The following is a 27,043-nucleotide window of genomic DNA, read 5'->3' on the forward strand; positions in this document are numbered from 1 at the left end:
TTTGAGAGGGAAACATAATTTTTTTTTTTTTAGGAGACGGTGTTTCCCTCTGTTACCCAGGCTGGTTTTGAATTTCTGGGCTCAAGCAACCCTCCTGCCTTAACCTCCCCAAGTGCTGGGATTATAGGCATGAGCTACCACACCCAGCCAATTCGTTTTCTATACAGGAAAAATAACTGATCTCCATCTCATACTATTCATAAAAATCAATTAAAGTTGCATTAATAGGGCTTTAATAAGAAAGCGAAAACATAAAAATTGTTGGGAGTTTGAGATCAGCATGGGCAACATGGCAAAACCCTGTCTCTACAAAAAATATAAAAAGTTAGCCAGGAGTGACAGCAAGTGCCTGCAGTCTCAGGAGGCTGAGGTGGGAGGATCACCTGAGCCTAGGAGGTAGAAGCTGCAGTGAGCCGTGATTGTTCCACTGCACTCTAGCCTGTCTGACTTTTTCTGTCTAAAAAAAAAAAAAGAAAAATCTTGGAATTAAAATAGAAAATTGGGCTAGGAAAGGTTTCTGAGGATCCAAAAAGTATAAAGCATACAGGAAAAAGATAAAAATGTTTATAAGCAACATATAATTTAACCATTAAACATACAATTTGGCAATATTAACACAAATAATTACTGTTCATCAAAAGATACCATAACAAAAGTGAATAAAAAAGATGTAAACTGGAAAACATATCTACAAAACATGTGATTGATCAAAAATGAGTATCTAGAATTTACACAAGGAATTCCTACAAATCTTCGGAAAAAGACAAATTAGCCTAATACAAAAGGATCAAAATGACATTACACAGAAGAGACACTAATGACCAATAAACATATGGAAAGGTAATCATCTTCAATAACGACCAGGGAAATTTAATTGAAAACCATAAAATAAGATTTCATACTCATCAATCAGATTATTAAAAAATGAAAAAATCTTATAATATCATAAGGAGAGATGGTGGAACAAAAGTACCTCCCACATAAACTAATACATCACTTGGAAAACAGTTTGGCATCACCTTGCAAAGCTGAGTAAGCATGTACACCAAGATCCCGCAATGGTATTCCTAAGTATATTTCCTAACAAATCTCTTGCACATGTAAGTCTGCAGATGTAAATATTATTGTCATAATTATATGTTTATGTATATACATGCTATATATTCTACTATGTTTATAAATACCATTTTAAGGGAAAATTTTTTTTTTTTTTTTTTTTTTTGAGACGGAGTCTCGCTCTGTCGCCCAGGCTGGAGTGCAGTGGCCGGATCTCAGCTCACTGCAAGCTCCGCCTCCCGGGTTCAGGCCATTCTCCTGCCTCAGCCTCCCGAGTAGCTGGGACTACAGGCGCCCACCACCTCGCCCGGCTAGTTTTTTGTATTTTTTAGTAGAGACGGGGTTTCACCGTGTTAGCCAGGATGGTCTCGATCTCCTGACCTCGTGATCCGCCCGTCTCGGCCTCCCAAAGTGCTGGGATTACAGGCTTGAGCCACCGCGCCCGGCCTTAAGGGAAAATTTTAATGGACGGGTTCAAAAGTGTAAAGGTCATTGTTACAGAATATATTAGCAAATCAATACAAATGAGGGCCAAAGAAATATATACAAAGGCAGTATAAATGGAAAAACAGATGAAGAGTAAGAGACACAGGAGATAATACAGACGTTTTATGTCCGTCTAACAGAAGGAAAAAAGGAAATGGTAACAAGGCAATATTTGAAGAGATGACTACTAAGAATTTCCTATCACACACACAAAAAAAGATGTAAGTCCTCAGATTGAAAAATGCTACCAGAGGCAAAGCATAAGGGGAATAAAGCTAACCATATCTGAATTTATCACAGTAAAAATTTAGCCTGTTAGAGGAAAACATTTTTCTCTAAAGGAAAGGAACAAGAATCGTCTATCAGAAAGAAAACAGTGGAGAGTACCTTCATGGCCTTGTGGCAGGCAAAGATATATTTACAAAGACAATAATGTACAGCTGGCCCTCTGTACCGGGTGGGAGGGGGGAGGAGGGTTGAGGTTTGGTTCCAGGATCATGGCAGACACCAAAATCTGCACATGCTCAAGTCCCTTATACAAAATGGCACAGTAAGTTGGTTTCAACCAACTATGGCTCTCAACCTATTAATACAGAGGGCCAACTATATGTATTTTACATCCATGATTGGTTGAGTCTGTGGATGCAGAATCCACGCATAGGAAGGGCTGACTATACACATGCGGTGATTCCATTTATGTAAGATTCAAATATAGGCTAAGGAAGAATTTCTTAAGTCCCTAGAAGTGTGAAGCATAAAAGAAAAGATGGATACATTTGACTACAGTAATCATTAAAAACTTCTCCTCACAGAAAAGAAAACCATAAAAAGAGCTAAATTCAATTCAGAGTAGAAAAAGAGACTTGTAGTTTGTAGAACATGCAAAGTCCCACAAGCAGAATATATAAAGAACCCTTACACATTATTAAGAAAAATACAGACAGCCAGGCGCGGTGGCTCAAGCCTGTCATCCCAGCACTTTGGGAGGCCGAGGCAGGCAGATCACGAGGTCAGGAGATCGAGACCATCCTGGCTAACACAGTGAAACCCCGTCTCTACTAAAAATACAAAAAAATTAGCCGGATGTGGTGGCGGGCGCCTGTAGTCCCAGCTACTCGGGAGGCTGAGGCAGGAGAATGGTGTGAACGCAGGAGGCGGAGCTTGCAGTAAGCCAAGATTGCGCCACTGCACTCCAGCCTGAGGGACAGAGCAAGACTCCATCTCAAAAAAAATAAAGTAAAATAAAATAAAAAAAAATACAGACAATTCAACAGAAAAACAGGCAAAAGATTTGAGCAGGCAATTCACTAAAGAATTTCAGCTGGGCATGGTGGCTCACACCTGCAATCCCAGCACTTTGGGAGGCTGAGACAGGCTGATCACAAGGTCAGGAGTTCAAGGCCAGCCTGGCCAACACAGTGAAACCCTGTCTCTACTAAAAATACAAAAAATTAGCTGGGCATGGTGGTGGGCACCTGTAATCCCAGCTACTCTGGAGGCTGAGGCAGGAGAATCACTTGAACCTGAGAGGCGGAGTTTGCAGTGAGCCAAGATCTCACCACTGCACTCTAGCCTGGGCAACAATGTGAGACTCCGTTTCCAAAAAAAAAAAAAAAAAGAATTTCCAAAAACTAAAAATGACATGAAAATGTGTGCTAAGGCCGGGCGCGGTGGCTCAAGCCTGTAATCCCAGCACTTTGGGAGGCCGAGGCGGGCGGATCACAAGGTCAGGAGATCGAGACCACAGTGAAACCCCGTCTCTACTAAAAACACAAAAAATTAGCCGGGCGCGGTGGCGGGCGCCTGTAGTCCCAGCTACTCAGGAGGCTGAGGCAGGAGAATGGCGGGAACCTGGGAGGCGGAGCTTGCAGTGAGCCGAGATCGCGCCACTGCACTCCAGCCTGGGCGACAGCGTGAGACTCCGTCTCAAAAAAAAAAAAAAAAAAAAAAAAAAAAGAAAATGTGTGCTAAAACTCACCAGTAAAGAAAGAAACGTGGCCGGGCACGGTGGCTCAAGACTGTAATCCCAGTACTTTGGGAGGCTGACACAGGTGGATCACTTGAGGTCAGGAGTTCAAGATCAGCCTGGCCAACATGGTGAAACCATATCTCTACTAAAAATATAAAAATTAGCCGGGCATGGTGGCATGTGTTTATAATTCTAGCTACTTGGGAGGCTGAGGTAAGAGAATTGCTTGAACCTGAGAGGTAGAGGTTGCAGTGAGCCAAGATCGTGTCACTGTACTCCAGCCTGAGTGACAGAGCAAGACTCCGTCTCAAATAAAAAAAAAAAAAAAAAAGAAAAAAAAAAAAGATGGAAATGTAAATTAAAACCATACCGAATTATTATTATACACTCACTAACTGATAAAAATCAAAGTTTGGGCTGGGTGTGGTAGCTCATGCCTATAATCCCAGCACTTTGGGAGGCCGAGGCAGGCAGATCACCTGAGGTCAGGAGTTCGAGAGCAGCCTGACCAACAGGGAGAAACCCCATCTCTACTAAAAATACAAAATTAGCCAGGCGCATGCTAATTTTGGTGGTGGCGCATGCCTGTAATCCCAGCTACTTCGGAGGCTGAGGCAGAAGAATCACTTGAACCTGGGAGGCAGAGGTTGCAGTGAGCCAAGATCGTGTCATTGCACTCCAGCCTGGGCAATAAGAGCGAAACTCCATCTCAAAAAAAAAAAAAAAAAAAATCAAAGTTTGATAATACCGTATATTAGGAAGCATGTGCAACAATGGGAATGTTCATATACTGCTGATGAAATTGTAAACAAATACAAGTGTTGAAGAAAAGTTAAAATTAGGCAGCTCAGCTGAGCGAGGTGGCTCCCTCCTGTAATCTTAACACTTTGGGAGGTTCAGGTGGGAGGATCACTTGAGGCCAGGAGTTAGAGACCAGCCTGGCCAACATGGCAAAACCCTGTCTCTACTAAATATACAAAAATTAGCTGGGTATGGTGGTGCATGCCTGTAATCCTTGCAATTCGGGAGGCTAAGGCATGAGAATTGCTTCAATCTTGGAGGCAGAAGTTGCAGTGAACCCAGATCACGCCATTACACTCCAGCCTGGATCACAGAGCTAGACTCTGTCTCAAAAAAACTAAAATATTAGGCAGCTAGGTTGGGAGCAGTGGCTCATGCCTGTAATCCCAGCACTTTTGGAGCCTGAGGCGGTGGGATCACTTGAGCCCAGGAGTTCCAGACCAGCCTAGGCAACATGGTAAAACCCCATCTCTACAAAAAATACAAAAAATTAACCAGGTGTGGTGGCATGCACCTGTAGTCCCATCTACCCAGGAGGCTGAGGTGGGGGGATCACGTGAGCCTAAGAGGTGGTCAAGACTGCAGTGAGCCATGATAGTGCCACTGCCCTCCAGCCTGGGCAAGAGTGAGACCCTGTTTCAAAAAAAAAGTAAGGCCGGGCGCGGTGGCTCAAGCCTGTAATCCCAGCACTTTGGGAGGCCGAGACGGGTGGATCACGAGGTCAGGAGATCGAGACTACCCTGGCTAACACGGTGAAACCCCGTCTCTACTAAAAATTACAAAAAACTAGCCGGGCGAGGTGGCGGGCGCCTGTAGTCCCAGCTACTCGGGAGGCTGAGGCAGGAGAATGGCGTGAACCCGGGAGGCGGAGCTTGCAGTGAGCTGAGATCCGGCCACTGCACTCCATCCTGGGCGACAGAGCGAGACTCCGTCTCAAAAAAAAAAAAAAAAAAAAAAAAAAAAAAAAAAAAAAAACAAAAAGTAAAAGCACCCTCTGGAAACCAATAGGTAAATATTATTATTTTGCAAAGTCCATAAAAACTGAAAGAATAAACTCAGTAACAGATTAAAAGTATGAAATATAGAAATGAACAAGTTAATTATGCTATGGTGAAAACGTCCACTCTCACAAGTACTCAATATAACGACAATAAAGCAGTCCAGTATACAAAGAAATCACTGTAAAATTTATATAACTTTGCATTAAAGTTATATAACGGAGAAAATATCCATATTTTTTAGAATTACATAATGAGATTATGCAAGGGTGAAATGACATGAGGTTCTGGATTTACTTGAAATTATCTGCGGTGGGGCGCGGTGGCTTACATCTGCAATCCCAGAATTTGGGAGGACAAGGCAAGTGGATCACTTGAGGTCAGGAGTTCGAGATCAGCTTGGTCAAGCTGGTGAAACCCCATCTCTATGAAAAATACAATAAAATTAGCCAGGCATGGTGGCGGGTGCCTGTAATCCCCACTACTCGGGAGGCTGAGGCAGGAGAATCGCTTGAACCCGGGAGGCGGAGGTTGCAGTGAGCTGAGATCACACCATTACACTCCAGCCTGGGTAACAAGAGCAAAACTCCATCTCGAAAACAAAGAAAAAAAAAGAAAATATTTGTGCAACAATAGGGGTAGATGAGTGGCATGTAGTTTTGAAAATTTTCACAATGAAAAACAACATTCTATGACTTGTAAAATAAATGAGCGAAAACATTTATTTCAAATAAAAATTAACCATTCTTAAAGAGTACAGTGAAATGAATACTACCAAACATTGTGTCTGAAAGTTTCAGAAATATCTTGTCTCTGAGAATCTATCCTAAGCAAATACAGAAAAATCCATATGCATAAAGTTGTGCTTTTACATAAAGAATGGTGCTTTTACAAACAAGCATTGATTAGAAAGCAGCCTAACTATGTAAGTATAAGTACTTGAACTGTACTAAAAGAAAAAAACAGAATTATATGAGAAAATGCAGGTAGAAACTATTACATACCTATCTAATCTTCATGGCCAGATCTTTCTGGTACTTTTCTTTCTGAGTTTCTGAGTTCACCTTCCATCCTGCTGTCTTCTCAACCTACATTTCCTTGCCATATCTTCTCCTGCTGTAAACCTCTAGGTATTAGGGTGCTTCAGGTTTCTGTCCTTGCTATATTTATTCCCTAGGAGATTTCATCCAGTCACAAGACTCTATATCTCTCTTTTTTTTTTTTTTTTTTTTTTTTGAGACGGAGTCTTGCTCTGTCGCCCAGGCTGGAGTGCAGTGGCCAGATCTCAGCTCACTGCAAGCTTCACCTCCCGGGTTCACGCCATTCTCCTGCCTCAGCCTCCCGAGTAGCTGGGACTACAGGCGCCCGCCACCTCGCCCGGCTAGTTTTTTGTATTTTTTTAGTAGAGACGGGGTTTCACTGTGTTAGCCAGGATGGTCTCGATCTCCTGACCTCGTGATCCACCCATCTCGGCCTGCCAAAGTGCTGGGATTACAGGCTTGACTCTATATCTCTATATTGAAGGCTCTCCAAATTTTCCTCCAACGCTGATCTGACCTCTCAGTTCCAGACTTCTATACTGAACTGCCTGCATGGCATCTATGCTGCGTCCAATAAGCAACTGAAGCTTAACATAAGCGAACCCACCCTTGATTTTGCAACCCCCAAATCTACTCTTTCCCCATTTCAGTAATTACAAAGCCCATTCTTCCATAGGCTCTCCCTAAAAAGCATGAATCCTTTTCCTCTTACACTCCAAGACTGAATCCTGCTAACTCTTCCTTGAAAAGATTTCAAACCCACCACTTCCTTCCACTGCCACTGATAACATTTCAATGGTCTCTGAGCCATCACTGTATCCCAACCAGACTACTATAAAAATCTGCTAAACAGCCACTCTGCTTCCAACCTTGTCTCCTACAAAGCAGTTAGGGAAATCCTTTTAAAACACATGTTGCATCAAGTCCAGGTGCAGTGGCTCACACCTGTAATCCCAGTACGTTGGGAGGCTGAGGTGGGAGGATTACTTGAGGTCAGGATTTCGAGACCAGCCTGGCCAACATGGTGAAACACTGTCTCTACTAAAATACAAAAATTAGTTGGACGTGGTGGCCTGTAATCCCAGCTACTCAGGAGGATGAGGCACGAGAATCGCTTGAGCCCAGGAGGTAGAGGTTGCAGTGAGCCAAGATCATGCCATGGCACTCCAGCCTGGGCGACAGAGCAAGACTCCATCTCAAACAAAAACATGGCCAGGCATGGTGGCTCACACCTATAATCCCAGCGCTTTGGGAGGCTGAGGTGGGCAGATCACAAGGTCAGGAGATCGAGATCATCCTGGCTAACATGGTGAAACCCCATCTCTACTAAAAAAATACAAAAAAATTAGCCGGGCGTGGTGGCATGCGCCTGTAATCCCAGCTACTCAGGGGGCTGAGGCAGGAGAATCGCTTGAACCTGGGAAGTGGAGGTTGCAGTGAGCTGAGATCATGCCACTGCACTCCAGCCTGGGCAACAGAGCAAGACTCTGTCTCAAAAAAAAAACACAAACAAAAAAATAAGTTGCATCAAGCCATTTCTAGGTGCAAAGCCTTCTGATGACTTCTTGTCTTAGAATGAAAAGATTTCCCATGGCCTGTATGGCAGACTGTACATAAACTGACCCACTCTTTCCCACTCCTGCCTCTTTGATCTCATCTCCCACCCATGTACCCCTCTGCTACCAGTCACTGCCCTCTGGTGCTGCTCCTCAAACACAGCCAATGCACAGTTGCCTCAGGCCTTTGAAGGTCTGCGTTCCTCCATCTGGAGCAGTCTTCCGCCTCGTGCCCATATACAATGACTCACCGTGGTACTTCTTTGGGTCTCTGCCCAAATGTTACCATATCATTTGGTAAGATATGGTAAATTTCTCTTGCTTCTTCACATAAAATATCATCCTTTATCCCTTTCCTCTACTTCTTATTTCTTTTTAGTATTTACTATTACCTGGTATGTTATATATTCATCTATTTTCATATCTCTCCCTACACTGTGGGGTAGGCTGTGGGAACACAGATTATGCACGTTCTTTTTTTTCTTTTTTTCAGGCTGGAGTGCAGTGGCATGATCTTGGCTCACTGTGACCTCCACCTCTTGGGTTCAAGTGATTCTCCTGCCTCAACCTCCTGAGTAGCTGGGATTATAGGTGCCTGCCACCACACCCGGCTGATTTTTGTATTTTTTAGTAGAGATGGGGTTTCATCATGTTGGCCAGGCTGGACTCAAACTCCTGACCTCAGGCAATCCTCCTGCCTCAGCCTCCTGAAGGGCTGGGATTACAGGCGTGAGTCACTGCACCCAATCACGCATGTTCTATTCATTACTGTAACCTCAGTGTTGAGAATAGTGCTGGGCATACCATAGGCACTCCAGAAACATAAACTAAATGAATGAATGTGCTCTCCTCCCCTTCATAACAAATCTCTCTTTGCCAGCTCTTACCTTCTCCATGGAGACACAAGCCCTTTATTTCCAACCCTCTATATAAAGTCAATGACGCTCACAACCAAAATCTCCCCCTATGACTTCTATGTGGATCAACTCCTCTTTTACATCGTTAGCCCTCGCTTTCTGCTAAGCTCCCTATTTTAACTTCACTTATGGTGGTTCTATTTTGTAGAAGTTATTTGTAGACATGTTCTAGTACTTCTACTAGGCAGTAAGTTCTGAAATTGCTTATTCCTTTTTTAAACTCTGCAGCACCTAGCCGAGTGCCTTATACATGTTAGAAAATCAGTAGATGTTGGTAAAAAATATTAATGAATCAATGAGGGCATAAACCCCATCCCAAAAAAACTTAGTAAAAGAAAATAAGTCTCCGGCAGTGCAGGAAAAAATCTCTTTCTGGAGACAGTGATGCTTTTATTAGACTAAATACAAAGGGGGATGAAAAGCTAGGAAGGAAATGGGCCCAAAATATGGATAGAAAGGAATATCACTAGAGGGGTAAAGGAGGACACCAGCTGGTTAGAACTGAGAGAGAAGAATAAGAGAAGAAAAGCAGGCAAAGTGTGTTAGGTAAGGGGGAAAGGTAGGATCATTTGAAAGCTCATGTAGAAAAGGTCTTACATTTGCACAACAGGCCAAAAGCCTTTGAGGAGAGTTTCCCAGATAGCATCTAAAAGATGCAGTCTCTCTACTGGCCAAATCACACATTACCTGCTGTGCTTCACTTACCTGGCCACTGGCCTCTTGTTAGCTCTCTGTCAACCAACCAGGGCTCCTTCCCTTGCTCCAAGTAGGAGATCACATTTGGTTTAGAAATAGAATGCCCTGCTTACAAAAGAAGTGACAAAACAAATTTATCATGAGAATATCCTAGAATTCAAATCCAGTCCCTTCATTATAAAGAAAGACATGGCACTACGAGAAGAGTAAAGAGAGGTACAATGGACTTATGAAACATAACGGAAGATGTAAAACATCCCCCGAAACTCAATGCAGCCTCCTTTTTCTAACTCTACCATATTCAGAACATTCCTGTGAGAACAGGATGTCAAAATTTGACTGGTTTTTGAAAGCCAGGTGAGCATTTCACATTGGAGGAAGTAGGCCTTCCAAGGCCGGAATCTAAATTACTATGGACAGATGTCCTTACCCATTGAAACCAGGTTGCTGTAATTCTCCAACATCACATCTCTGTATAAATCTCTCTGATCATCATTCAGGCACTCCCACTCCTCCTGAGAGAAGTCTATGGACACATCACTGAACATCACTGACTCCTGGAACAATAACCACGTATATGACTTGATTAATTAAAAAAAAAAGTATTTTTGTGAAGGAAAGAGAGAAGAAAAAGATTAAGGTAGAGGAAGTAAAACATAGCATATGAATGCCTGGGATGCAGTGGAGGACTGTAATCAAGTAAGCACAACTGAATCACTGGGTTTCCATGTCATTCTTTTTCCTCCAAATGAAACTGCCTGAGTACGGGAGGATACCTCCATTATCCAAACAAGGTTGGGAAGGTACAAAAATTCAGCTAAGAGGGCTTTCCCAATTAAATGAAATTGTATATGCAATGCCTTGCACTATACCTGTCATATAATAAATCAACAATACATTTGATCTGTCTCCCTCTCTTTTCCCAAATAGCTGAAAGTCAAATTTCAGAATAAGGGATAAAGACAAGACATTAAAAGCCTCCAGAGCGAAGAGCAGGTCATATAAAAGGCATCAAAAATTAGAGTGGCAATTGAATTCTCAAGAACACCTCTAAAAGCGAGAAACAATAAGAACAATTCTTCAATATTCAATATGGAGAAAATAAACTCTGACCTAGACTTTCATAAACAAACTATCATTCTGTTTTGAGAGTTGAGAAAAGACATTTGTAGACATCCAAGGACTCAAGAAGAGTTTCTTCGGAAACTTCTAGAGGATATGCTCCACAAAAACGAGGGAGTAAATAAAAAAAGAAGACAACATAGGATTCAGGAAATAGGTAAAGTCTCAGGAAAGCTGTGACTGAGAGAGTAAACCAGACCAGATGGGAACAAGGACACAGGAAATGGGGAAGCAAGTCTCTACATCAAAAGGAACTGATGTGTCTGACCAGAGGGAAAATGTATTGACTGGCCTGTGGCAGTGATGCTGGAGATTCTGGATGTAAACACACAAATGACTAAGCAAATGGGGGGAAAGCAATTAACCCCAGGAAAATGAAGGTTTGTGTGGAACAAAACTATGAGCTCGCTTGGCAGAGAATAATATTTGCAGCCATAACAAGGTGTATACTGTTGATTTAACCAAAAACAGTGATATGGTAACAGTCAGGAAAAATGAAAGTGCAGTATGGGAATACAATGTTCCCTTTAACTTTGCAATCAATCAAGAGATAATGACTAAAGTGGGCTTATCAAAAAATGGTAGTAAACCAATTTTCAAGAGTTGCTTGGAGTGGGACTGGTAATGGGACAAAACCAGAAATGAACTACTTCCCTTGTAGACATGTGTAAAATTACTTGTAAAAAATTTGTATCTTAGAAAATAAAATTAGCATATAATTTAAGACTCTGATCCATTCCTATGCCAGACTATTATACAATAATAAATGTTCCTTGTTAAAACAAATACTATTCAAATTTGTTGTAACATAATTTGAATAATATTTATTATAAGCCTATAAATGATATCTGTTCTTTGGCCTTTAGAAATTCAGGCTGCAGGCCGGGCGCGGTGGCTCACGCCTGTAATCCCAGCACTTTGGGAGGCCGAGGCGGGCGGATCACAAGGTCAGGAGATCGAGACCATCCTGGCTAACACTGTGAAACCCCGTCTCTACTAAAAATGCAAAAAATTAGCCGGGCGAGGCAGTGGGCGCCTGTAGTCCCAGCTACTCGGGAGGCTGAGGCAGGAGAATGGCGTGAACCCGGGAGGCGGAGCTTGCAGTGAGCCGAGATCGCGCCACTGCACTCCAGCCTGGGCGACTAAGCGAGACTCTGTCTCAAAAAAAAAAAAAAAAAAAAAGAAATTCAGGCTGCAGGTGATCTTTAAAGACCTCTCCAACACTGGCCCAATCTTATTTATAACCACCTACTGCCCAGCTGTAAATTCCCCTTATAACTAAGCTACAGAAAATTAGTGAAGGGATGATCCAGTTTCACCGTTGGTATTAGTGACATCATTGTTTTTGTTTTTCAAACAGGGTCTTCTTCTGTCACCCAGGCTGAAGTGCAGTGGCATGATCACATCTCACCGCAGCCGTGACTTCCTGGGCTCATGTGATCCTCCCACCTCTGCCTCCCGAGTAGCTGGGACTACAGGCGTGCACCGACAGGCCTGGCTAATTTTTGTATTTTTTGTAGAGACGGGGTTTGCCATGTTGCCCAGGCTAGTCACCTGGGTTCAAGCAAACCACCAGCCTCAACCTCCCAAAATGCTGGAATTACAGGTGTGAGTCACCACATTTGGCCACTGACGTCAATTTTTCATGGATGCTTAGTGAGGTGTGAGAGCTTTGTACGAACCACTAGTCACACTCTCGAACATAAAAGGCTCATTAACCAGGAGGCCTTGCCCTGTACTAGGACTGAAATCAAACAAAACCACAGCATGTATTTTGTTATTGGAAAACCCAGGTCTACAGAGCTAATGAGGGCTTTTCCCTATAAGGTGCCCCTAATTACTTATTTTCATCCCATCAAATCACTGTCCAAGCAAATTAGATTCATACTAATTCAATGTGGGGAACACATTTCTGTCCTATCAGGATTTTTGGTAGAAGCCTGAGATAGGAGATGCTAAAGGACTTCGTAAACGAGTATGTAAACATTGTTTAAAAGCGGGGGTAACTGGAGAGGAGACTGGGGTTGTTTAGGAGGAAATGCATGTCCTTTTCCTGACAGGGGGCCCTGGAAACCAGCGTAAAAAAATTATTCCACACCTGATCTGGGTCAGATCATTTTTACATTACATAATTCTTAATCTCTTAATGGAAAGAAATAAGTATTCTTGATGCAATTGATAGGGGATTTTCTGATGGACATTAATCTAAATTAAAACTTCTTTAGAGAAATTTGTTATTCAACCACTTGGCTGACTAATACGTAACTGTGAGTTAAGAATATAAATTTTTTGCTGGGCACAGTGGCTCATGCCTGTAATCCCAGCTCTTTGGGAGGCTGAGGCAGGTGGATCGCTTGAGGTCAGGAGTTCGAGGCCAGCCTGGACAACACGGCAAAACCTCATCTCTACCAAAAATACAAAAATTAGCTGGGTGTGGTGGTGGGCGCCTGTAATCTCAGCTACTTAGGAGGCCGAAATAAGAGAATCACTTGAACCCGGGAGGCAGAGGTTGCAGTGAGCCGAGATTGTGCCACTGTACTCCAGCCTAGAAGACAGAGCGAGACTCCATCTCAAATTAAAAAAAAAGGGGGGGGGTATGTGTAAATTTTCTAACAATGATTATCTAATCAATTCTTTTTTTTCTATGAATTGGCCTGTTAGAGATCCTTTCCTTTACAGCAAAATTCCGGCATTGCTCATAACCAAACTTTCTGAAAGGTTGTTTTTCTAACATCAAAAAGCATCATAATGAGGAAAACAAATGTTTACAGGTACTAGAGGTAAAAATCACTCTATCTGAGCAAAAGGAAACAGAATCTCACCTGAGCCATGGCTCTGATATTTGTAGAAAAGGACCTTCTCTTGGCTCTTCTTTTGGAGAAGAGTAGAGCTGGGAGAGGCAAAAGAAGATAGATAAGACCCCACTTTCTTCACAGCTCCGGCCCAGAATGATCATTTCCCTTCTGTTCATGCTTCAGAAATGCTTGCAGGGTATCAGTGAGGAGAATGGGCAAATGTCTCTATCATCCCTAGCTTCAAAGATACCAGGCTATAACTGGAACAGGATGGATTAGGGCAACTCAACATGGCTTGGAAAATATATGTTTATATACACACACATACACACATATAAAGTGTTTTTTTTTTTTTTTTTTTTTGAGACGGAGTCTTGCTCTGTCGCCCAGGCTGGAGTGCAGTGGCCGGATCTCAGCTCACTGCAAGCTCCGCCTCCTGGGTTTACGCCATTCTCCTGCCTCAGCCTCCCGAGTAGCTGGGACTACAGGCGCCCGCCACCTCGCCCGGCTAGTGTTTTGTATTTTTTAGTAGAGACGGGGTTTCACCGTGTTAGCCAGGGTGGTCTCGATCTCCTGACCTCGTGATCCGCCCGACTCGGCCTCCCAAAGTGCTGGGATTACAGGCTTGAGCCACCGCGCCCGGCCATAAAGATTTTTTTAACTCATATTATACACACTACTTATACACATTGCTATTTTTACTTAATGTATCTTGGAATGAGGTCCCAATGAGTACATATTGTGTTACATAACTGGTTTAATAGCTACACTGTAGTCCATTAAATGGATATAACTTAACTTTTTTATTTTCCTTTTGAGACAGAGTCTCCATCTGTCGCTGAGGCTGGAGTGCAGTGGCACAATCTTGGCTCACTGCAACTTCCGCGTCCTTCTGCCTCAGCCTCCTGAGTAGCTGGGACTACAGGCGTGTGCCACCAGGCCTGGCTAATTTTTTGTATTTTTAGTAGTGATGGGGTTTCACCGTGTTAGCCAGGATGGTCTCGATCTCCTGACCTTGTGATCCGCCCGACTCTACCTCCCAAAGTGCTGGGATTACAGGCATGAGCCACTGCACCTGGCCATAACTTATTTAACCAATCTGTGGCCAATCATCATTTAGGCTTTTTCTAGTTTTTCATTATAACAAACAATGCTGTAATAAATATCCTTGTGTATGTATCATTTTACTCATATATGAATCCTTCACAATTAATTCCTAAAAGCATAATTGCTCAAAGATAATACACATTTTAAGTTTGGATATACCTAGGTCAAACCAGTTTTCAATGTGCTTGGATTGTACAATCACGTTGCAAGTGCTAACAAAAAAACAACTCCTTTGCTTAGTTTGAGAAGACTTTTGGGATTAATCAGTCTTGACTTAAGATAATTGAAACCCAGAAAATAAAAAATAATATTACTGAAACCTCAGGAAGATACTAAAATTAATAACAGTAACAATAGGAAGTAATTAAAAAGTATAAAGTAATGTAGAAATGAACTAAACTCACATCACTGATATTTTAGAATAGCTTTTAAGTGTAAGTGTAGCAATAAACTTGTAACAATTCTATGTATTCTTTTTTTTTTTTGAGACAGAGTTTTGCTGTGTCGCCCAGGCTGGAGTGCAATGGTGTGATCTCTGCTCACTGCCACCTCCACCTCCTGGGTTCATGCAATGCTCCTGTCTCAGCCTCCCGTAGCTGGGATTACAGGCGTGTGCTACCACACCTGGCTAATTTTGTGTTTTTGTATTTTTAGTAGAGAAGGGGTTTCACCATGTTGGCCAGACTGTTCTCCAACTCCTGGCCTCAAGTGGTCCGCCTGCCTTGGCCTCCCAAAGTGCTGGGATTACAGGCGTGAGCCACCCCATCTGGCCAATTGTATGTTATTCTTTTTTTTTTTTTTTTTTTTTTTTTTGGAGATGGAGTCTTGCTCTATCACCTAGGCTGGAGTGCCGTGGCAGGATCTTAGCTCACTGCAACCTCCACTTCCCATGTTCCAGGTATTCTCCTGCCTCAGCCTCCTGAGTAGCTGGGATTACAGGCTCCTGCCACCATGTCCGTCTCAATTTTGTATTTTTAGCAGAGATGGGGTTTCATCATGTTGGCCAGGTTGGTCTCAAACTCCTGACCTCAGGTGATCCTCCCACCTTGACCTCCCAAAGTGCTGGGATTACAGGTGCGAGTCACCGCACCCAGCCTTGTGTGTATTCTTTATAAACATCTTCACTTTAAGATGTTTAAAGTGCCTGAAAGAATAAGTTATACTAAAGGAAGACTACATTGTTTAAGGGGAAGAACTGAATTAGTGATCAACATTTAAATGTTTACGAAAACTTTGGTGTTTTGCTTATCAGCTACAAGAACTTAATAAACTTAAAATTATACAAGCTATAAAGAGCACTATTATTCTCTATGCACCAAGCTTCCTGATCATTAAACAATTCATCAATTATTTCATGTAAAACTGACCACCCAGAAAGTAGCACCATGTTGTCAATTACCTCACGGTTTCCTCTACTCACAGGCACTCACTCACTGTACTTCCCCAGATGAATACCAAAGGAATACAAGTGTCTCTTCTTTAAAACCTAAATGCACCCTTTGATATTATTATTATTACTACTACATATTACGCTCTTAGTATTCTTTTATCAACCAAATAGCCTATGATATATGATAGCCAGGCATCGTGCTAGATACTAAAGAGTCAAAAATTATCCAGAAAGATCTGGGAACAGAGTTCCTTCTTGTATAGTGCTCACTTTAAGCCCTCCTTTCTGGTCTCTCCTCCTGGCCTTCCTCTGGTTAAAGGGATGTCTTCAAATGCTGTACCTTCCAAGCAGGATGGCATGAAACATTCCCACTTCAACAGCTCCATACCATGCTTGTTGCATTCTCAACACTCCTTATCTTTGCCCCAGAGGGCAGCCTCCCAGACTGAATTTTTGCATGGGGGATCTGCTCCTCTCTTTTAAATTCAGCCCTCATTAATGTAAAAAAAAAAAAAAAAAAAGTCTTAACAAAATGAGAAAGAAAACTTCCTCAACTTGATGAGTAGCATCTACAAAATACCTACTGTTGGGAAAGACAGTCACCGTGGGTCTCTCACATTCTTAGGCATCTTGCTGGGTATGCCTAGAATGCAAGATTCTAACTACTCATTTCCCAGGGTTATTTATGCAGCTGATAACCTTGAGAGAAGAGGTAAGAGCACAAACAGCAGGCTTGCTTACTGCTGACTATAAAAGCAATGGATTATCCAGGCTCAGTGTTCCTCAGTGGCTATGCCTGTGCACTGCATGAATAGCATCCATATAGACCCTCATGTTGTCCCCATGGGAGCTGAGAGAAAGAGGAACTGATGAACACTGATGCCTATGCTGCTTGCTGTGCCATGAGTAATTAAGTCTTTGTCTCTGATCCAGGAGTCTCATGTTTTCCGCCAGCATTCATGAAACTAACAGGCTAATGTATTAGCTTGTATGTAGGAAAATATCAAATCCTAGAGTTAATATTATACCTAATGTTGAAACACTGAAAAATGTCCCCCTGAATCCAGGAAAAAAAGAATAATGTGTATTATCATCATTTCTTTTTAACAATGTACTAAAGGGCTTGGTCAGTACAATAGGGCACGATGAAGAAATAAAAGGTACAAAGATTGGTAGGAAAGAAATAAAACGATCATTATTCACAGATGATAAGTTGCAGACATAGAAAATCCTAAATAATCAATAAACTCTTAAAATTAGCAAGTGAATTAAATAACATGGTCTCATATAGGGCCAATAGACAAAAATCAATTGCATTTCTAGTAACAAGTAATTGGAAATTTTTTAAAAATGTAAATACTATTCAGAGTTTCGATAATAAACATCAAATACCCAGGTATAAAGCTAGCAAAAAATGTTGCTAACAACGACAACAAATTGGTAAGAGAAATTAAGGATCTTAACAAATGTAGACATATACCATATGTACTATAGACTGAATACTGATGTCAATTCTCCCAAAATGAACACAGTTTTTGTTTTTGTTTTGAGATAGGGTCTTGCTTTGTCATCCAGGCCGGAGTGCTGTGGCACAATCAAAGCTCGCTGTAGCCTCAACCTGAGGGGCTCAAGCGATTCTCCCACCCCAGGCTGCTGAGAAGCTGGGAGTAGAAGCACACCATCAAGTCCAGCTATGTGTTTGGGGTTTTGTTTCTTTGTTTGTTTGCGTGTTTGCTTGGTTTTAGTTTTGTTTTTGTTTTTTGTTTTTTTTGTAGAGACAGGGTCTCACTATGTTGCCCAGGCTTGTCTTAAACTCCTGGGCTCAAGCAATCCTCCAGCCTTGGCCTCCCAAAGTGCTGGGATTACAGATGTGAGCCACTGCATCGGGCCCCAAAATGAACACATAGATTACGTAAACAAAACCCCAGCAAGGCTTTGGGGGGTATAAGGTAAAAATTAGCAAGTTGATTCTAACATTTATTTGGAAATTGGAAGAGCTTATAATAGCCAAGATAGTTTGGAAAAGAAAAAAAGTAGGAGGACTAAAACTACAGATTTCAAGACAGCAGTCCATAGAAGAGAATAAATAAAACCAAACAATATAGAGTCCAGAAAGACAGCCACATAGCCACATGTATATACTGTCAACTGATTTATGAGAAAGACTCCATGCAACCAACCTTCCTTCCTTCCTTCCTTCCTTCCTTCCTTCCTTCCTTCCTCCTTCCCTCCCTCCCTCCCTCCCTCCCTCCCTCCCTCCCTCCCTCCCTCCCTCCCTCCTTCCTTCCTTCCTTCCTTCCTTTCCTTCCTTGTCTCACTCTGTCACACAGGCTGGAGTGCAGTGGCATGATCTTGGTTTACTGCAATCTCTGCCTCCCAGGTTCAAGTGATTCTCCCACCTCAGCCTCCAGAGTAGCTGGGATTACCACCACGCCCAGCTAATTTTTGTATTTTTAGTGGAGACAGAGTTTCAACATGTTGGCCACGCTGGTCTCAAATTCCTGACCTCAGGTGATCTGCCTGCCTTGGCCTCCCGAAGTGCTGGGATTACAGGCATGAGCCACCATGCCTGGCGAATGTTTTCACATTCAAAATAGTGTAGCCTGCTACAATCAACCAGGATGTGGGGGAACCCAAATGCAACGAATGATCTTTAAATGTAAGAAAAATGAGTAGCAAAACCACACTGAAAAAAGTGGCAAAGAAAATAACTAAATTGAGTAACTTTGGAAGATGTTTTTTACTATATACTATAAGCTTAAAGAAAAGAGCTACACAGAGATTCTCTACTGTAGTTAGTAAATTTGTTTTTTACACAGGTCCGGGTTAGCAACTCTGAACTAATTTGCATGTATTCTAGGATAGCGCTAATTATTGATTCTGAGAAGCAGATTTCTCTCTGTTGGAAAATGAAGTAACCAGCAAATGGCTAAATTTGATGGGAGACAATTCTCCATGGGTCTTGCATGTTTCTGCGTATCTTGCAAGCAGAGGTACTAAGTGCTTTTGTTCTGCACTATTTTGCCAAGTTGTTTATACAGTGAACGGCCTTGGAAGACAGAGTTCATCTCCTTCTACAGCAAAGGGTAGGCATTCTAACTTCCCATTATAAAAAATTCAGGTTTCCTAGGGTCAAGGGAACACACAGATACCCATGTATTTTGCATAATCCGGGGTGTATGACTGAATCAGTGCCAAGAGAATGTAGATATTCTGAAGATTGCCATGAGCAACAAAGCATCCTTTGTCTCTGACTCAGAAGTCTAATGTCTTCTGAACGTATCTGTGATACTGACAAGCTAACTTACTGGCTTACAACTAGGGTAAAATCTCAGATATTTCATAGTTCTTGGGGAAAAAAAATATCCTGTGGTACTGGAATAGAATTGAACATATGAGTGTAAACTGGTGTGTTTTTAACATATAAATAAATAGACATAAATGTGTGTATAGACATTTGTGTATTTTCTCACTGTCTGCACTGACCAGAACCAGAGCAAAGACACACCAGCAGTAATAAGCACACCAAGTGCCCAGATCTTGGTTTAAAAATTCATTCTCCAATAAAAGAAACTAACACTGCTTGGAGAAATTGCTGAGCCCAGAGATGGAAGAGGGAAGATACAAGATGAGCCTGGAATATCTTAATGGTGCCAGAAAGCGGGGTCCGGGGGAAGCTTTAAAAAAATGATCACACGTTGGAAAGGACACAAGAGCCAACTTAAGGAGCTTCTGATGGCCAAATCTGGGAAATTTTAAACAGCAAAATAAATAAATAATAATAATAGAGAATAGAATAAAATAAATGTCCATGAGTCCATAGGTAGACAATTGAATAAACAAATGGGGATAAAAGAAAAACTTCAGGCCGGGCGCGGTGGCTCAAACCTGTAATCCCAGCACTTTGGGAGGCCGAGACGGGCGGATCACGAGGTCAGGAGATCAAGACCATCCTGGCTAACACGGTGAAACCCCGTCTCTACTAAAAAATACAAAAAACTAGCCGGGCGAGGTGGCGGGCGCCTGTAGTCCCAGCTACTCGGGAGGCTGAGGCAGGAGAATGGCGTAAACTCGGGCGGCGGAGCTTGCAGTGAGCTAAGATCCGGCCACTGCACTCCAGCTTGGGCGACAGAGCGAGACTCCGTCTCAAAAAAAAAAAAAAAAAAAAACTTCAGCTGAATTAAATGTAAAGGAGTTTCACTGGGCAATGAACGATTCGCAAATCAGGCAACCCCCAGAATCACAGCAGATTCAGAGGCACCCCAGGGATGCCTTGTGGTCAGAACACATTTATAAACAAAAAGAAAGGGAAGTGACGTACAAAAATCAGAAGTGAGGTGGAGAAATAGCTCAACTGGTTACAAGTTGGTATTTGCCTTTTGTTTTCTTCCTTGAGATGGATTTTCGCTCTTGTTGCGCAAGCTGGAGTGCAATGGCATGATCTCGACTCACTGCAATTGTCCTGTGTCAGCCTCCTGAGTAGCTGGGATTACAGGCGCACTCCACCACACCTGGCTAATTTTTTGTATTTTCAGTAGAAGTGGGATTCCACCATTTTGGTCAGGCTGGTCTCCAACTCCTGACCTCAGGTGATCCGCCTGCCTTGGCCTCCCAAAGTGCTGGGATTACAGGCGTGAGTTACTGTGCCCGGACAGTGTTTGCCTTATTTAACACAGTTTGAACACTCACCAGTTGTATGAGTGGTTGAAGTATTGCTGCTGGGATTGGTCAAGACTCAGCTTGTTACAGGCACACAAGTTAGGTTTCCAATTCTGTCTACCTATTAGGATACAGTTCATCCGTAAGGACTCAAACATAGAAATACAAAGTCCTTCTCAGGCCATATTTAGTTCACTTTAACAGGAGGAAGAAGAGACAGCTCTTCCTTATAGTAGAATTTAAATTATCAAAGTGTAAGAAATGATAGAAGGAGAAAAGCACCACTAGGCAAACATCACAGTAATAATTGTTACAGGTAAAAAAATAATAATAATAATTGTTACATTGTAAAAATTGGTTTTTACAATGAATGTTAAAACCAATGGGTGAGAAAGCATGATGAGAAATCGGATTTTTGCATAGTTTCAAATTATTTCTCCACAAGATACTTACTAAATAAAGTGGGAAAAACAGTAATTTTACAGAGGAGAAATCTGGCAAACAACATTGTTACCAAGTTTTCAAAGTTAACATTGCCAACGAGATATACTAATATATATATATCTCCTGATGTGACACACTGAGAAGAGTTTAACGTCATTTCTGTGACCTTCTTGCCAAAACTGCACGGTCTAAATCTAACCATAAAGAAACATCAGGTAAACCCAAATTGAAAAATATTCTACAGGCCGGGTGTGGCAATCCCAGCACTTTGGGAGGCTAAAGCAGGAGGATAGCATGAAACCAGGAGTTCAAGACCAGCCTCGGCAATATAGCAAGATGCTATCTCTACAAAAAGAAAAGAAAAGAAAAGAAATAGCCAGGAGTGGTGGTGTATACCTATAGTTCCAGCTACTCAGGGGCTGAGGTGGAAGAATTGCTTGAGCCCTAAAGGTTGAGGCTGCAGTGAGCCATGATCATGCCACTGCACTCGCATTCGCACTCCAGCTTGGATGATGGAGGAAGACCTTGTCTATTAAAAAAAAAAAGTGGCCAGGACCAGGTGCGGTGGCTCACACCTGTAATCCCACTACTTTGGGAGGTCAAGTCGGGCGGATCACCTGAAGTCAGGAGTTCGAGATCAACCTGGCCAACATGGTGAAATCCCATCTCTACTAAAAATACAAAAATCAGCCAGGGGTGGTGGCAGGTACGTGTAATCCCAGCTACTCGGGAGGCTGAAGCAGGAGAATCACTTGAACCGGGGAGGCAGAGGTTGCAGTGAGCCGAGGTCGCGCCATTGCACTCCAGCCTGGGGGTCAAGAGTGAGACTTCGTCTCAAAAAAAAAAAAAAAAAAAGCGGCCAGGCGCAGTGGGAGGCCAAGGCAGGTAAATCATGAGGTCAGGAGTTCAAGACCAGCCTGGCCAATATGGTGAAACCTCGTCTCTGCCAAAAATACAAAAATTAGCTGGGCATGATGGTGTGTGTCTATAGTCCCAGCTGCTCAGGAGGCTGAGGCAGGAGAATCACTGGAACCCAAGAGGCGGAGGCTGTAGTGAGCCTAGATCGTGCCATTATACTCCAGCTTGGGTGACAGAGAATCCGTCTCAAAAAATAAGAGAGAGAAAGAAAGAAAAAAAAAAAAGAAAAAAAAAGATATTTTCCAAAATAACTGGCCAGTACTCTTCAAAAGGGTCAAAGTCCTGAAAGATGAAAAGGATTAAAGAACTCTCACAGATGGAAGGAGACTAATGAAACAAGACAATTCAATGCAGGACCTTGGATTGGATCCTGAAACAGTAAAGAAAATTTAACAAAATATGAAAAAAGTCTCTAATTTAATTAAAAGTCTTCCTATCAGCATAAATTTCCTGGTTTTCATCATTGTACTATGGGCACCTGAAAAGTATTTGCAAATTCCTTATACTATCTTCACAATGTGAAAATAAAATTTTAGGCAGGGCATGGTGGCTCACACCTGTAATCCCAGCACTTTGAGGGGACGAGGCGGTTGGATCACCTGAGGTCAGGAGTTCGAGACCAGCATGACCAACATGGCGAAACCCTGTCTCTACTAAAAATACAAAATTAGCTGGCCGTGGTGGCACAAGCCTGTAATCCCAACTACTTGGGAGGCTGAGGCAGGAGAATTGCTTGAACCTGGGAGGCGGAGGTTGCAGTGAGCTGAAATTGTGCCATTGCACTCCAGCCTGGGCAGCAAGAGGGAAACTCTGTCTCAAAAAAAGGAAGGAAGGAAGGGAGGGAGGGAGGAATATTTTTAAAAAATTAAAAAGGGGAAAGCGGACACAAAAAAGAGGATATACACTGGGGCTGGGCACGGTGGCTCATGCCTGTAATCCCAGCACTATGGGAGGCCGAGGCGGGCAGATCACAAGGTCAGGAGATCGAGACCATCTTGGCTAACACAGTGAAACTCCGTCTCTACTAAAAATATAAAAAATTAGCTGGGCGTGGTGGTGGGCACCTGTAGTCCTAGTTACTCGGGAGCCTGAGGCAGGAGAATGGCGTGAACCCGGGAGGCGGAGCTTGCAGCGAGCCAAGATCACGCCACTGCACTCCAGCCTGGGTAACAAAGCGAGACTCCATCTCAAAAAAAAAAAAAAAAAAAAAAAAAAGAGGATATACAAATGCCCAGTAAAAATACAAAAAGGTGCTGAACATCATTTCACATCAAGGAAATACAAATTAAAACTATGATGAGGCTGGATGCAGTGGCTCACACCTATAATCCCAGGACTTTCGGAGGCTGAGGCGGGCAGGAGTTTCACATGGTAAAACTCTGTCTCTACTAAAGATACAAAAATTAGCTGGGTGTGGTGGTGTGCACCTGTAATCCCAGCTACTCAGGAGGCTGAGGCAGGAGAATCACTTGAACCTGGGAGGCGGAGTTTGTAGTGAGCTGAGATCACACCACTGCACTTCAGCCTGGGCAACAGAGCAAGACTCTGTCTCAAAAAACAAAACAAAACAAAAACCTATGATGAAACTGTACCATACAACAAACAAAATAGTTAAAAGACTAACAGTACCAAATTATGGAGAGGATATGAAGCAACTGGAACTCTTATACATTGCTGGATGGAGTGTAAACTGGAACACCCCCATGAGAGCGTGGTAGCATCTATTAAACATTAGCCTACCCTATGAGCTAGGAATGCCACTCCTAAGTATCAACCCAGGAGAAAAGCCTTCATGTGTTCACCAAACACAGCGTAGAGTGTTCACAGCTGCAGCATCATTTGTAACAGCCCCAAACTGGAAACTATCCAAATAGTCATTAACAATGTAATCGACTAATATACTACAATATATCCCCAATGTAATGAGAACTATGTACAATTATGCTGAACAACATGAATGAATTTCACAAACATAATATATAACAAAAGAAGCCTGGCATAAAACAGTACATGCTATATAACTACATATATACAGGAAGTTCTAGAATGTGTAAGGGAGCCAGATGCACTGGCTCATGCCTATAATCCCAGCACTTTCGGAGGCCAAGGCGGGCGGATCACCTGAGGTCAGGACCAGCCTGGCCAATATGGAGAAACCCTGTCTCTACCAAAAATACAAAAATTAGCCGGGCATGATGGTTGGGTGCCTGTAATCCCAGCTATTCAGGAGGCTGAGGCAGGAGAATCGCTTGAACCCAGGAGGTGGAGGTTGCAGTGAGCCAAGATCACGTCACTGCACTCCAGCCTGGGCGGCAAGAGCAAGACTCTGTCTCAAAAAAGAAAAAGAAAAAAAGAATGGATAAAAGTAGTTAATGATGATAGAATTCTCAATAGATTGTTTGGGGGAGAAATCACTGAGAAGAGGCATGAGGGAACCATCTCAGGTCCTGGCAAAGTTCTTTGTATAGATCTAGGAGTGTTATACAGCTGTACACTTAAGATTTGCACACTTTATATAGAGTCTATCTATGTATCTATTGACAGCCTCCTGCTCTGTTGCCCAGGCTGAAGAGCAGTGGTGTGATCACTGCTTACTGCAGCTGCAAAGTACTGGGCTCAAGCGATCCTCTCATCTCAACCTCCTGAGTAGCTAGGACTTATAGGTGCCAGCCACCATGCCCAGCTAATTTTTTATGTATGTATGTATGTATGGTAGAGTTAGGGTCTAACGATGTTGCCCCGGCTGGTCTCCAACTCCTGGCCTCAAGCGATCCTCTTGCCTTGACCTGGCAAAGTGCTGGGATTACACACATGAGCCCCCACACCTGGCTTAAAAAATTTTTTTTAACTCTTGGAACTATGCTTTGGTAGTGATAAGGAACAATAAGATATTTCAGCTGGGCGCGGTGGCTCACGCCTGTAATCCCAGCACTTTGGGAGGCCGAGACGGGTGGATCACGAGGTCAGGAGATCGAGGCCATCCTGGCTAACACAGTGAAACCCCGTCTCTACTAAAGAATACAAAAAATTAGCCGGGCGTACTGGCGGGCGCCTGTAGTCCCAGCTACTCGGGAGGCTGAGGCAGGAGAATGGCGTGAACCCAGGAGGCGGAGGTTGCAGTGAGCCGAGATTGTGCCACTGCACTCCAGCCTGGTCGACAGAGCGAGACTCCGTCTCAAAAGAAAAAAAAAAAAAAGATATTTCAAACACTGCTGTTCAACTACAAATTTGTGCAGCCACTCTGGTATATATTTTGACACTGTTTAGTAAAGTGGAAGATATACGAACCAGCAATTCTGCTGGTAAATAAGCATGTGTACCCCATGTGAAAGAATGTTTGTGGCTGTGTTGTTTATAAAATAAAAAACTATAAATAACTAATATGGGCATCATTACTAGAAAGGATGAATAATTGTGGTGTACTTCAAAAGCGAGAATACAATATAGCAAAGAAATTGAATTAACCGCTATTTTATCTAATGGAAATGATTCACAGAATTGTAAAAATAAACCAAAGACAGTATGACAACATTAATATAAAGTTTTAAAATGGGGAAAAACTGGAGTATAATGCCTAGAGAAGTATACTTAAGTGATAAAACCTCACACTGATAAGTCTATCCAGTCACACAAACCTGATCACATCCCCACCATGGGGACATTCAGCTACAGACAATCCACGCCCAAAGCAACAGGGTCGCACACGGAGGGCCTCCATCGGTCACATAAGCACAAGTGCACACTTACCGAAGAGACATTCACAGTCACAACCACATTGTCACAACCACATTGTCGGCGCACACCTGTACCCGGTCACAGTCACGATCACACATTAACCACAGCCACACACACAGATAGAAACATGCAGTTACTCGCAGGTATCCCCACCTGAACTCTGCCGCACAGTCACACAGCACACAGTCGCACATCACTACGGGGACAAACGCGGTAACACTCAACCAGACACCAGCTCCCCACGGCCGCACACACAATGCCGCACGTGGTCCCGCTCCCTCTCACACACACCAGCAGCCACAGTCTCCGAGGCCGTGCTGCACACGGTGTGAGCGTTGGAAACACACTCATCACAAGAGCAGCCTGTCACAATCGCGCGATCATTCACCACACACCTCCACACAGACGCAAGCGCACACTTTCAACCTCACCTCCACGGCCGCACAAAGCCGAGGCCCGGCCCCCGGCCCCGCCCTCTCCCGGGTTCCTCACCTCCGGCCTTACGAGCTTCCGAAGCAGCAGAATCCTCCCCAGCACTGGGGTAGTTGCTGGTAAAGCCCTCAGGGTCCCGCCAGCGCGTGACTTGGATGCTGAATTCCCGCGAGAAATACAGTCTTGCCGAGGAGTCCTCTGGGAAACGTAGTCAGAGACGTATCAAGGCCGGAGAAGATGGCTCCCGATTGTCAGAATTGCTGTCCGCGCCTAGCGTCAGCCCAGCCGAAAGGATCGCCCCCTTCATCAAACCGCTCGCGCCCCCAGAGGCCTCACGGAGCCCTGGCTCAGGCTCGAGCCTTGGCCCCCAAAGAAAGCCACTCCGACGTGTTTGAGATAGGCTTAGTTCCCGGACCCGTCCTACTGCCCCCAGGCGCTGGACAGCCTCAGAAAGAGGACAAGTCCACACGGAAAGATAATCGCACAGCTGAGCCTTCTGGGAGATGTAGTTCGGAGCTGGGAAGGCGGTTGGACCCTCCGAAAGTCATCTTAATTGCTCTCACAGATAAGCCGGCGCTGCACTGTAGGCCTGAGTGCTGTGCGCCCAGAGTACGCAGGCGCAAACACGCCGGGTTGCTGTTTTGGCCTTTTAGTGCTCCTTAGTGCAGAGGGGTTATGGGACCAGAGGTTGTGAGACTCAAAACTAATTGGAGAGGCAGAAGGGGTGTAGACCAGGAACCTGCGACGTGATGGGGGAGGTCGAAGGAAAGGAATCGCCAAACGTGGGACAGGTTTGGAGAGGCAGAAAGAGAGGAGTGTGAAATTGCAAAGGGCAGGTGTTATTCTGAGTTCTGTGTACTTTGTGATAAATGAGTGCAACAGGAAGTAAGAGGAGTTTCACTTTCTCCTTCTGCAATTATTT

At 43.3% G+C, this 27,043-nt stretch overlaps 1 protein-coding gene and 1 pseudogene across 4 annotated transcripts in view; one reads left to right on the forward strand and one right to left on the reverse strand.

The window, feature by feature from the left end:
* The window catches only part of ZNF566 (zinc finger protein 566), a 47,034-nt gene extending 19,991 nt beyond the window's left edge, over positions 1-27,043 (reverse strand). For 2 of the 3 annotated variants that reach the window (XM_050769204.1, XM_050769202.1), the window contains exons 1-4: positions 26,182-27,043; positions 13,464-13,531; positions 9,950-10,076; positions 9,529-9,627 (exon numbers count right to left, since the gene is read on the reverse strand). In XM_050769204.1, coding sequence (XP_050625161.1) covers positions 9,529-9,627; positions 9,950-10,076; positions 13,464-13,472 — 235 coding nt within the window. In that variant the 5' untranslated portion in view covers positions 13,473-13,531; positions 26,182-27,043. The remainder of the gene's footprint in view (positions 1-9,528; positions 9,628-9,949; positions 10,077-13,463; positions 13,532-26,181) is intronic. The other variant, XM_050769203.1, reaches the window with a different exon arrangement.
* Positions 26,359-26,994, forward strand: LOC126942090 (uncharacterized; annotated as a pseudogene). The gene has a single exon (XR_007721491.1). The product of XR_007721491.1 is annotated as an uncharacterized LOC126942090 (transcript).

The sequence above is a fragment of the Macaca thibetana genome, chromosome 19 (assembly GCF_024542745.1).
Source record: "Macaca thibetana thibetana isolate TM-01 chromosome 19, ASM2454274v1, whole genome shotgun sequence".
Taxonomy (NCBI): Eukaryota; Metazoa; Chordata; class Mammalia; order Primates; family Cercopithecidae; genus Macaca; species Macaca thibetana.